The 13,093-nt window shown below is 41.1% G+C and overlaps 1 protein-coding gene across 11 annotated transcripts in view; it reads left to right on the top strand.

Annotated features, from left to right (window-relative positions):
* ELMO1 (engulfment and cell motility 1) overlaps positions 1–13,093 on the top strand; it is a 620,389-nt gene that overhangs the window by 182,065 nt on the left and 425,231 nt on the right. For all 11 annotated transcript variants that reach the window (XM_021935213.2, XM_003896098.5, XM_009203095.4 and 8 more), the window contains one exon: positions 1,614–1,783. In XM_021935213.2, coding sequence (XP_021790905.1) covers positions 1,614–1,783 — 170 coding nt within the window. The remainder of the gene's footprint in view (positions 1–1,613; positions 1,784–13,093) is intronic.

Below are 13,093 nucleotides of genomic sequence, written 5' to 3'. Positions count from 1 at the left end.
TGTGAATGCTGTATATGCATTTGAAAATTTTGGAAAATACTATATCCCTTAACAATTTTAAGAAATAAATAATTCTCACCCAGCTCTCCACTCTCCCTTCTAGTATTTGAGTGATGTGTGGGTTATCTGTAGATCAGTGAATAGATAAGTAGGGAGGGCTCTTGTTTTCCTCCCTGCTCTTTTCCTTCTTTTATAATTTCTGATGCAAAGCGTCTGTTTTTGGTTTTAATTAAATGGGAGACCTGAGCACATCTGTGACCAAGTGATGGGGGCATGGGTTCTATCCCTGTCTCGGGTCCTAAAGAATTGGATCAGTTCCCCTGTTGAATTCTTTTCTCTTCTTGAGGGCTGCTTCCAGGTGACAGTGGAGGGGGCTCTGGGCAAGGAGGGAGGGCTGTGTGGCTGTGGACCTGCTGGGGTGGAGTCCTTCTGCTCTTAGGACCTGCGTGGATTCCCTCCCCCATTCCAGGCAGGGTCTGTGGCCAGCATTGGTTTTGCCTTCAATACCTATGTGGTTCTCCTGCCTCCACTCTGCAACCTTAACCTGTGATAGTTCACAGGGGGTTCCTGAGAGAGTTGTAACCAGTGTGTGTTGAGGAGAGATACCTCATTAATGTGGTCAACACCCTATCTTCTCCCTCTCTAAAATATAACACGGTTTCAAAAGAGAAAGCAAGTACCTGAGAAGGAGAATATGATGATGGCATAGTGCTTCACCACAGTGATTTTGAGTTAAATAAAACCACGACAGATACTCAGTTATCTGTATTAAGCAAAAACACAGGCAGAACATTTTATTCCTTTGTGTTTTTTTACTGCTTGCGTCAACTGAAAGGTAGATATGAAAACCTCGACTGGATGAATAAGACATCTGGACTATAAATTATTACCCAGAAGTTCAGCTTCTCTAATATATTTCGATTCCTCTATGTCCTGCATGTAGAAGCCAAGTGTAAATGCCTCAAAAGTAATTCTAGGCATAGCTGTTAATTTGGTTTCCTAATTATTTAGTTTTAAATTCACACCAGTAGCCAATGCATGTGAAACACATGTTGTTGAAAATTGAAATTTACAAGCATGGTTGTGGAGTGCTGGAAGATTTGCAGTAACCTAGAAAGATCATTTGGGTGGCTAATGAAGCTTCCGAACACGTGTAGGCAGTTATTACTCACAGTATTGACTGAACAGGTGAGCATGCTGTATAAATTTGTGTAATTGCTTAACTGAGCAAATAGCTTTCAGTCGCTTTTACATAATTTTACTTAAAGGGTAAATACTTCCCCTTTCCTCCCTCCTTTCTGCCACATTCTGTTCAGTTTCTAGGGCTTTAATATTCTTGTACTCTTGCTCTTGGTCTTTTCCTCGAAATGAAAATCCCAACTCCTTTGAGAAGAACGCAACTGTTTCCTGTCGTGAGATGAGCGGACCTCGCTCTGAAGGTGGAGTGTTTGGGTTGGAAGCCTTGAAGCCTGTCCTTGAGATGCCCACTCTGTAATATGCAGATAGTCCTGTGCTTTTGGCCTTTGTGGCTCTGTTTCTCATTGAAACATAAATCTGTTTTGCTGTTGTGGTTTCCTTTGTCAACACTCTTCCCTTTGCTTTTGCCCCGGAAGGCTCAGAACGCCCAGCAGCTCCATGAACGAATCCAGTCCTCGAGTATGGATGCCAAACTGGAAGCCCTGAAGGACTTGGCCAGCCTCTCCCGGGATGTCACATTTGCCCAGGAGTTTATAAACCTGGATGGCATCTCTCTCCTCACGCAGATGGTGGAGAGCGGCACTGAGTAAGCGTCTTTTTTCCTAACTTCCACAGCTGTCCTATGTGTCTCAGCGTTTTGAATATTATTACATTCCTTACACTTGCAAACTGTTTTAAAGACCAGAGCCTTGGTTAGACTCAGGAACAAAATAGCTTTTAAGATAGTGGCAAGGCAGTGGGTTTGTAATTTCAGGAGTTCTCCATCCTTTGCCCACCAACATCTAGTGTCTGAGACAAAATAGAAATCCATCAAGTGCTAGAAATTTCAGATTCATGTGGAAAAATATCATGTCATTATCTCAGAGGGCCTTGCCAACAATGAAATTATAACTCGACAAAACATTAATCCCTCATATTCCTTGCCTATCCCTAAGAAAAATTTTCCCTCCCTTAATCCATTAAAAAAATTAGATTACCTAATTATATTTCTTTCTTTATTGACAGCTCAAGCTAGTTCAAGTTATGTTTCAAAGTATAAAACCAGGTGAAGATACCATCCCTGAAGTAATTTTAAAACATAATACTTGAATGATTAAATACTTGTCATTAATTACTTGAAATTAAATGCAGTCAGCATGTATTAATGACCTACTGTGTGTATGCAAAAGAGTTGAACATGGGAAAATTTTTTCATATGAGCCTTGCCTTCCAGAAATTGGTGGAGACTATTAATATGGGCAGAATTCTATTGTGTATAATTCCTCCTGAGAGCCAGGAGTCTAGATGGTGGACCCATTATCTCTCTCTCTCTCTCTCTCTCTTTTTTTTTTTATTTGAGATGGAGTCTTTGTCGCCCAGGCCGGAGTGCAGTGGTGCAATCTCTGTTCACTGCAACCTCCACCTCCTGGGTTCAAGTGATCCTCCTGCCTCAGCCTCCTGAGTAGCTGGAATTTCAGGCATGTGCCACCACACCCAGCTAAGGTTTTTTTTTGGTTTCTTTTTTTTGGGGGGGATGGGGGGAGACGGAGTCTCACTCTGTAACCAAGCTGGAATGTAGTGGCACGATCTCAGTTCATTGCAAGCTCTGCCTCCTGGGTTCAAGCGATTCTCCTTCCTCAGACTCCCGAGTAGCTGGGACTACACGTGTATGCCACCACACCCAGCTGATTTTTGTATTTTTAGTAGAGATGGGATTTCACCATGTCCGCCAGTATGGTCTCGATCTCTTGACTTGGTGATCCATCCGCCTCGGCCTCCCAAGGTGTTGGGATTACAGACGTGAGCCACCGCACCTGGCCTAATTTTTGTATTTTTAGTAGAGATGGAGTTTCATTCACCACACTGACCAGGCTGGTCTCGAACTCCTGACCTCAAATGGTCCACCTGTGTCTGCCTCCCAAAGTGCTGGGACTACAGGTATGTGACACCACACCCAGCTAGTTTTTGTGTTTTTAGTAGAGACGAGGTTTCACCATGTCAGCCAGGATGGTCTCGATCTCTTGATGTCATGATCCACCTGCCTTGGCCTCCCAAGGTGTTGGGATTACAGGTGTGAACCACTGCGCCCAGCCTAATTTTTGTATTTTTAGTAGAAATGGGGTTTCACCACGTTGGCCAGGCTGGTCTCGAACTCCTGACCTCAAGTGGTCCGCTTGCCTCTGCCTCCCAGAGTGCTGGGACTACAGGCGTGTGACACCACACCCAGCTAATTTTTGTGTTTTTAGTAGAGACAGGGTTTCACCGTGTCAGCCAGGATGGTCTCGATCTCTTGACCTCACAATCTGTCCGCCTTGGCCTCCCAAAGTATTGGGATTATAGGTGGGAGCCCCCATGCCCGGCCTAATTTTTGTATTTTTAGTACAGACGGGGTTTCACCACGTTGGCCAGGCTGGTCTCAAACTCCTGACCTCAAATGATCTGCCTGCCTCCGCCTCCCAAGGTGCTGGGATTCCAGGCGTGAGCCACTGTTCCTGGCTGGAACCCATTATATCTCAAAGAGCCCCACAGAGGAGATGAGTGTGAACTGTCCTTGAGGGAGCTGGAGTTCCACCAGGAGGGAGGAAGGAATGTGCCTTCCTACTGGGGAGCTCCCCTTCTCAGCGAAGGCTTGGGTTCTCTGGTGTGAGTGTGGAGCATCAGGAACCAGGCAGAACTGATGCTATGTGTGTGCCTTGTCAACATTCTTTTTCTCAGTGCTGTGGCCTTACTTTATGACACATCTTCACCTGCAGAACAGCCCAAAAGATTCACCATTCCTTAGACCTAGGATGGGGGACAGCAGTTCTGAATTCTGTCTCCATGCTGCGCATGTATTATACAATGTGAGAGAATGTCAGTATTGAATGTATTTTATGTGAACTAAAGCAACAGAATGCCTTTCTTAAAAAAAGGAGTATCATGCTCATTAATATCTTAACTACAGTCGCGCACTGCATAAGAACATTTCGATCAGTGGTGGACCACAAATATAATGGTGGTCTCATGAGATTATAATGGAGCTGCGCTGTACAGCTGTACCATTTTTTATCTTTTATGCCATGGTTTTACTATACCTTTTCTCTGTTTGGATACACGAATATTTGCTGTTGTGTTACCATTGCCTACACTACTCAGCATAGTAACATGCTGTACAGGTTTGTAGCCTAGAAGCAATAAGCTATGCCACAAAGCCTAGGTGTGTCGTAGGCTATACCATGTGTGTTTATGTAAGTACACTCCATGATGTTCACACAACAAAATCACCTAATGATGCATTTCTTAGCATGTATCCCATTGTTAAGCAACACATGACTGTATTTATAATAATCAGTAAGCTGTCCCAGTTTGATACATACAGCTCGGTTTCAGACAGATAAAAGAGCTTAAGGCCAGGTGTTAGGTGAATTCTCTTTTGCATTTGTCTCTTACACTTTCCCATCACACTATGTTTGTGGGAAGGAATGATCCCTCTCTGGGTCACCTTTGTGGCCCCCTTCCTGTTTTATGTAAGTTCAAAGTTATGCTACTTTCAGGGATGGAGGAAGGAGGGACTGGAGTTGCAAGGCCTACTGCCATCCTTCTGCTGGTCCTGCATCTCACGTTCAGAGGTGGCTTATTTAATCCACAGCAAATTTTTCAGATCTTTTGCTAAGATTAAAAAGAAAAGAGTCATTTTTCTTATAAGAAATCCTGGCTTCTCTGTTAAACTTAGAGCAAGACTTCAATCAATTAACAGGAAATCTTTGGGATAGAAACCACACAAATTAAATAGGTCCTGCAATTTGGAAGGCATTTAGTCATGACTCCTAGGCAAGGTTCCAGCTGGAGAAGGTGGTGGTTTCCTAAGCAGGACCCATGGAAATTTTCGTAAACATTGAAGAAATGTTGCTAGAATTTTTCGCCTTACTTTTAGGAATAATGAGATTCAGAGATGACTTGCCTCCTCCTCATTATCCAAGGCTGGGCTTTTTTTTTTTTTTTTTTTTTTTTGTACACTTGATAAGTTCTTGGATACATGTGCAGAATGTGCAGGTTTGCTACATAGATATACACATGCCATGGTGGTTTGCTGTACCCATCAACCCGTCATCTGCATTAGGTATTTCTCCTAATGTTATCCTTCCCCTAGCCTCTAACCGCTGACAGGCCCCAGTGTGTGATGTTCCCCTCCCTGTGTCTATGTGTTCTCATTGTTCAACTTCCACTTATGAGTGAGAACATTTGGTGTTTGGTTTTCTGCTCTTGTGTTAGTTTGCTGATAGTGATGTTTGCCAGCTTCATCCATGTCCCTGCAAAGTACATGATCTCATCCTTTTTTATGGCTGTATAGTATTCCGTGGTGTATATGTGCCACATTTTCTTTATCCAGTCTATCATTGATGGACATTTGGGTTGATTCCAAGTCTTTGCTGATATGAACAGTGCTGCAGTAAACATACGTGTGCATGTGTCTTTATAGTAGAATGATTTATAATCCTTTGTGTATATACCCAGTAATGGGATTGCTGGATCAAATGCTATTTCTGGTTCTAGATCCTTGAGGAATTGCCAGACTGTCTTCCACAATGGTTGAACTAATTTACACTCCCACCAACAGTGTAAAAGCATTCCTATTTCTCCACATCCTCTCCAGCGTCCGTTGTTTCCTGACTTTTTAATGATCACCATTCTAACTGGCATGAGATGGCATCTCATTGTGGTTTTGATGAACTTTTTTTCATATGTTTTTTGGCCACATAAATGTCTTCTTTTGAGAATTGTCTTTTCATATCCTTGACCCACTTTTTGGTAGGGTTGTTTGTTTTTTTCTTGTAAATTTGTTTAAGTTCCTTGTAGATTCTGGATATTAGCGCTTTGTCAGATGGATATATTGCAAAATTTTTCTCCCATTCTGTAAGTTGCCTTTTCACTGTGATGATAGTTTCTTTTGCTGTCCAGAAGCTCTTTAGTTTAATTAGATCCCATTTGTCTATTTTGGCTTTTGTTGCCACTGCTTTTGGTGGTTTAGTCATGAAGTCTTTGTGCATGCCTATGTCCTGAATGGTATTCCTAGGTTTTCTTCTAGGGTTTTTATGGTTTTAGGTCTTACGTTTAAGTCTTTAATCCATCTTGAGTTAATTTGGGTATAAGGTGTAAGGAAGGGGCCCAGTTTTAGTTTTCTGCATATGGCTAGCCAGTTTTCCCAGGACCATTTATTAAATAGGGAATCCTTTCCTCATTGCTTGTTTTTGTCAGGTTTGTTAAAGATCAGATGGTTGTAGATGTGTGTGGCATTATTTCTGAGGCCTCTGTTCTGTTCCATTGGTCTATGTATCTGTTTTGGTACCAGTACTATGGTGTTCTGGTCACTGTAGCCTTGTAGTATAGTTTGAAGTCAGATAGCGTAACGCCTCCAGTTTTGTTCTTTTTGCTTAGGAATGTCTTGATCATATGGGCTCTTTTTTTGGTTCCATGTAAAATTCGAAGTATTTTTTTCTAATTCTGTGAAGAAAGTCAATGGTAGCTTGATGGGGATAGAATAGAATCTATAAATTACTTTGGGCAGTATGGCCATTTTCATTTGTTTGTGTCCTCTTTCCTTGAGCAGTGGTTTGTAGTTCTCCTTGAAGAGGTCCTTCACATCCCTTGTAAGCTGGATTCCTAGGTATTTTATTCTGTTTGTAGCAATTGTGAATGGGAGTTCACTCATGATTTGGCTCTCTGTTTGTCTATTATTGGTGTATAAGAATGCTTGAGATTTTTGCACATTGATTTTGTACCCTGAGACTTTGCTGAAGTTGCTTATCAGCTTAAGGAGATTTTGCGCTGAGATGATGGGGTTTTCTAATTTTGCAATCATATCATCTGCAAACAGACAATTTGACTTCTTCCCTTCCTATTTGAATACCCTTTATTTCTTTCTCTTGCCTGATTGCCCCAGCCAGAACTTCCAATACTATGTTGAAATAGGAGTGGTGAGAGAGGGCATCCTTGTCTTGTGCCGATTTTCAAAGGGAATGCTTCCGGGTTTTGCTCATTCAGTATGATATTGGCTGTGGGTTTGTCAGAAATAGCCCTTATTATTTTGAGATGTTCATAAGTGAAGGAGAAATGAAATCCTTTGCAGGCAAGCAAATGGTGAGAGATTTTGCCACTACAGGGCTGGGCTTTTAAAAGGTCTCTCTCCAGCTGGTACTGGGTGGGGCTGTGGAGCAAAGTCAGTAACAGAGAAGCAATGAGGAAGTGTCATATTGACAGAGCACGAGCACAGTGTTTAAAACCTGGGTTTAATTGTTCTATCCATCATGGGGTTTTGAAATTTCATTCCTAATTTCTGCTTGAAACATAGATGTGAACGCGAATACAGCTGTGGGGAAACATGTTGTCCCAGCCTGAGCAACATAAGGGATATTGAGGAATGGACAGTGTTTCCAGAGACAAATATCAAAAAGATGGATATCAAAGCGTTTCTCAGAAATTTTTATTTTATTTTGTTTGAAAGAAGAAAAATTGTATCCACAACTCTAAGTCCAATGTCATAAAAAATACTACTCTTTTTTGGGTTTTAATAAAACACCACAGTCTTTGTCCATGCCTCTGTGCACACAGACAATGAGACAGCCTACTTCTGTGTCCTTCCACTGTTAGTCAGTCATCACTAGGGGCAGAAAAACAGGGGAAACATTTCCAAGAATGAAAGGGCAGGGTACTTACAGTTTCCTTCCCACTTGGCAATGTGATGGGAAAATTACGCTGCTGGAATATGAGTAAGCTGTAACACCACCCTGGGCAGGACAGTCAACTGCGAGCAAAAGTTAAATTCATGTATTTATGATGAACTTGAAAAGTTTCTTTTTTTTTTTTTTTTTTTTTGAGATGGCGTCTCGCTCTGTCACTCAGCCTGGAGTGCAGTGGCGCGATCTCGGCTCACTGCAAGCTCCACCTCCTGGGTTCACGCCATTCTCCTGCCTCAGCCTCCCCAGTAGCTGGGACTACAGGAGCCTGCCACCACGCCTGGCTAATTTTTTGTATTTTTAGTAGAGATGGGGTTTCACTATGTTAACCAGGATGGTCTCTATCTCCTTACCTCATGATCTGCCCACCTTGACCTCTCAAAGTGCTGGGATGGAAAGTTTTTTTAAAATAGCTTTCTTTCCTTATGAAAAATTATTATCTGTCATTTGAAAAGTATATAAATAAGCAGAAGGAAAAAATAAGAATCATTTGTAGTGTGCCTTTCTACAGACAACAATTTTTAATATCCTGATGAATATCCTTTTTTATATATTTTAGATACACACATATGCACAGGCTTTATAAAAGTAGAATTATAATACTCATGTTTTTATAACCTGCTTTTTGTAGCTAACAGTATTTCCAAGTGACAAATATTATTCTCCCATCATTTTTGTTGCCTGTATACTGTTTCATTTTTGCAGCTTTATAGCTTATTATGTATAATTAATATACAATAATTTGAGGAATGTGCATAGTATGGTGAACTGTTTCCGTATTGTAGGACATTTATATTGTCTTCAGGGTTTTTCTCTGAAATTTTATTTTATTTTATCTTACTTTTTTTTTGAGTCAGAGTCTTGCTCTGTTGCCCAGGCTGGAGTGCAGTGGCAGAGTCATAGCTCACTGCAGCCTTGACCTCCAGGGCTTAAGCAGTCCTCCTGCCTCAGCCTCCTGAGTAGGTAGGGACTACAGGTGCCACCACACCTGGCTAATTTTTAAATATTTTTTTATAGAGACAAGGTCTCTCTGTGTTGCCCAGGCTGGTGTTGAGTTCCTGGTCTCAAGTAATCCTCCTGCCTTGGCCTCCCAAAGTGCTGGGATTATAGGTGTGAGCTACCCGGCCTGGCTTTCTAAATATTTTAAAATCAGCTTTTCTTTTAGCAAAATCTTTGTGGATATTTAATTTATTTTGTTGGAATAAAATTCCTGACTCAGAGAATATATACATTTTAAAGCTGTTTTAAAATAAGAATAGCCCAATAGCTTGCAGAAATGTTCTAATTTATACTTTACCATTCTTGTGGGAGTATGTCTATTTCCAATACCTTGGTCAATACTGGGCTGGCTTTCTGGTTTTCCTCAGAAAGATAGCAGTGGTGTTTGTGGAGTTCTAACTAATCTGGGGAATTTATAAGTGCTGTTTTATTTGTTTCGTTGAGGTCATTTCTCCAAAATCTGGCTGTAGTATTAGAAACATTGGAAGGAGTCCCATAGTTATTTTAGTGATATGTAAAGTTCTTACATAATTGTCTTAAAAAGAAACATTAATTGTATAAATTATTAGTCCCCTCCATACTGTGTCATACATATGACACAGATGGAAAAGTCTATTGCTGTGTGTATGGATGACATGTATATAAAAATTGTCATTGTTGCATTAATACAAGAACAGTCTTAAAACAGGTTCCCTCTGTCTCATATTAACCTTTCGCTATTCAGATTCTTTTCATCTTGCCTGAACCAGAGCTGTTTTCATTTTCTGGGTGTTGTGAAAACTGAGGTATGACTTGAATTATACACTTTGCTTTGATGTTCCCTAGCACCCACACTTGAGATGGATTTGTATGTTTTATTCCTTTAGCAAAATGCGTATTACTGAATGCTGAATCCTACTCCTGACACTGGGTTAGGCATGTGAGGGGTAAGAGGAGGTGCATAGAGGATAACACAAAGATGTGTATGACAGTTTTTCATTGTGTGTGACCTTTTCTGGAATTTTGCCTTCACACAAAAGATAAATGTCTTTTTTGAAACTTTGTTAACCTCCAAGGACACAGATGATCAGCTCTAACTTATGCCATTGACTCTGAGAACTTGGTGTCTCTTAGAAGCCTTGGCTGTTCTGGAAGTTCCAGTGCAGGCCAAAGTGATTCATCTACTCACTGCCTTGCAGCCAAGGCCAGCTGACACCATGCACGTTTTGCACTTTACCTCCTCAGAGACGACAGACCCAGCCAGAAAGAAGCTGCTCCTGTGGTCTCTGCAGTCAACCCCAGCTGTGAAGGCTGCCACATCTTCCCAGCGCTGTCTGCTGTTTTCCTGGAGCCTGCAGTGCACTCTGCATTGCTCAGGGAGCTCCAACTGAACAGCTCTTGAGGGCTCTGCCAGAAATTTGCATCACAAAGGCCAAAGAGGCCAACCTTCTTGGGCTTTGTCAGAGATTGTGTGGCAGAAAATTCCCTAAACAGGATCTGCCCCCTCCTCACTCCTTTTGCTTTATCTGTGCCTCTTTGTCCTTCACTCTGGTAATGGAAATGCGAAGGGGTCACACAGCCCATTTGAAGAACAGATTATCTTCTGCTGGCGAAAAAAAAAAAGAAAAGTTGCTATTCCTTGGGCTGAGGTGAGAGGTTTCTGGCCACTGTGAAACATCAACCTTTCCAGAGTAATTTCTCTTCTAGTCACGTTTCTCTAAAAAAAAATGGGTATACTGAGAGAAAGCGAGAGAGACAGATAGACACAGACACACAAAATCCCACTTAAGGCAGTAGACAGACGTTGCAACAACAGTTTCTCTTCTCCTTATGCGTAATCTGAAGCCAAAGTGAGGGTGCAAATTTGAGGAGTATGAAGCACTGTGACTCAGCACTGACTTATGTCTGTGCTCTGGTCAGGGAGAGCTCTCCAAGGTCATGGATACTGGAGGAGGCGGAACTCGTATAAAAACCATAAGCATGCTCAGGCCCCAGGCCAGAAAGTTATTTTAAAACTTTACAGCGACCGCTTTATATATTACACACACACACACACACACACACACACACACACACACACATTTTATTTCAAAACCTTTTTAAACTTAAAACTTGTGAGAACAGAGCAGAAAATCCCCACTTGCTCTTTTCCTGGAGACCCCATTTAAGTTTCACCCATTGTCCCAGCTCCGTCCTTTAGTGGAAAGAATCTAGCTCCAGGTGGCACCTTGCACACAGGTGGCCCGTCTCCTCCTAGTCCCCTCTGATCTGGAATTGTTCTTCACTCAAGAAAAGAATTGTTCTTTTCTTTCATGACTTTGGTGTTTTCAAATTATAGGTTAGCCATTTTATAGAATACCCTCTAATTTGGGTTTGTTAAAGGTTAATTTGTTAAAGGTAATTTTCATGGGAAAGTAAAATCATAACTCTCATACAGATGCGGACATTGATTATACAAATTGGGTAATTCTTGTCACACCCAACTAAGTCACAGTTGAGGAACGGAGGCAAAAAGCACATGGGTACATGGCGCACCTACTGCAAGAATTGAATTATCTGTAAGCCCAGCTGCTAAGGTGGCCTGATGTAACCCTAAGACCAGTTTAATCTAATAGCTGCTGAAATGACCTGCTGTGACTCTAGGACTGGTTTTACCTACCACTGTCACTCACCAATCAGAACTTAGCAGCTCTCAAAAATTCTTGTGCCTATAAACTTTCTTTCAAAACCATAGGTAACATTCCTATTTCTAATAAAAATCCCAACGTTTTCTTTGTTCCTCAGACATACCAAAGTCTACCGGTCTATGTGTATGCTTCAAATTGCAATTCTGTGATTCCCCAGTAAAATGTTTAATTTAGAGGTTTCCCTCTATATTACATTTTGATTTCAGATATACAAATAAATGTGTGTTAAAATAATTTATTTTACTCATATGGTATGGTGAAACCAGGCAGATATTGTAACTTTAAAGGAAAGGTCAAAAGAGCACAAATATATATGAAGGAAAGGAATGTTGAGATGAATTGCAAATGGAGACGAAACTGGTTTTCCACCAGTGGAAAGGAAGTCAATTAAATCACTGCAAGACAGGATATATATATGTATATACACACACATCAGTTACCTACACCTTACAAAGAGTTGTAAAATAACTCAAAGCCAACAGGCCTAGAATCTCATAGCCCAAAGGATATGTTGTAGGCACTGCTTAGTTTTTTACTGAAACACAGAATTTTGTTTTCTACACATTTTTCCAGTGTTCTCTCATCACAACAAACATTACAACAAAAATTTCCCTTCTCCTTATGGAGACCCATATTGTACGTCTTTGGCTGGAATACAACAGATGGTTGTGATTTTTTTTTCCCCATTTTGTCCTGTTGATGGCACATGGTATCTCTTTGTTTTATTACTGGTGGTAACTTTGACTGCTTCATTAAGATAGCATCTTCCAGATGTCTCCACTGTAATACTTTCTCCCTCCCTTAGCAGCTAATTCATGAAAAGTTTGTAGGGAGGACACAGTGAAACTATGTAAAGCCTCATTGCTCACCCGAATTTCACCCATCAGTTTTGGCATTGACATTTCTTACCTGAATTAATTATTGCTCTGATGATTTCCAAAGGGGATTTTTAAAATATTATTATTTCTTCTACATGTATTAGTTGGTTTTCTTTGGTAGTAAGAGCTCTGTTTTTTCCCTATGTATTTATTCACCTACATGTTTATCTCCCGTGGGGAGCTCATACTAGTTCCTGAGAGCCACTTTTGTACAATTCTGTTCCACTCTGCGTTCGTTGATCTCATGTTGGTTCTTTAAGTTGGCCGTAGTGAGAGTTGTTACACCGTGGAAATTGGAAAACAATATCAAGCAGATTTGTGTGTTTTTCCCCAGAGATCTGGTGTTTCAACATCAGCACATCACTCTGTAACAATGTGGACTCATTCATTCCTGTTTTATTCAGTGGGCTTAATCTATCACTATTATTATTGATTTTGATGCTCAACGTGTCCCTGATTTGGCCTGTGGGAGCTTTTCTAAGATGATTTCTGTGTCCTTTTGACCTGTATTTCATTATGTTTTGAGCATTTCTTTACTTTCTGGCTTAACAAGATGTTCCAGAATTATCTAGATCTCCTTGCCCCACCCCCTAACATGAGCCACTTCCCCAAGGAGCCCCAGTTCCTTTTAGTGGAGAGTAGCCTCTGGCCCTTGCGTGCT

Source organism: Papio anubis, chromosome 4, assembly GCF_008728515.1.
Source record: "Papio anubis isolate 15944 chromosome 4, Panubis1.0, whole genome shotgun sequence".
Classification (NCBI taxonomy): domain Eukaryota; kingdom Metazoa; phylum Chordata; class Mammalia; order Primates; family Cercopithecidae; genus Papio; species Papio anubis.
This window is presented reverse-complemented; position numbering and strand designations above follow the sequence as displayed.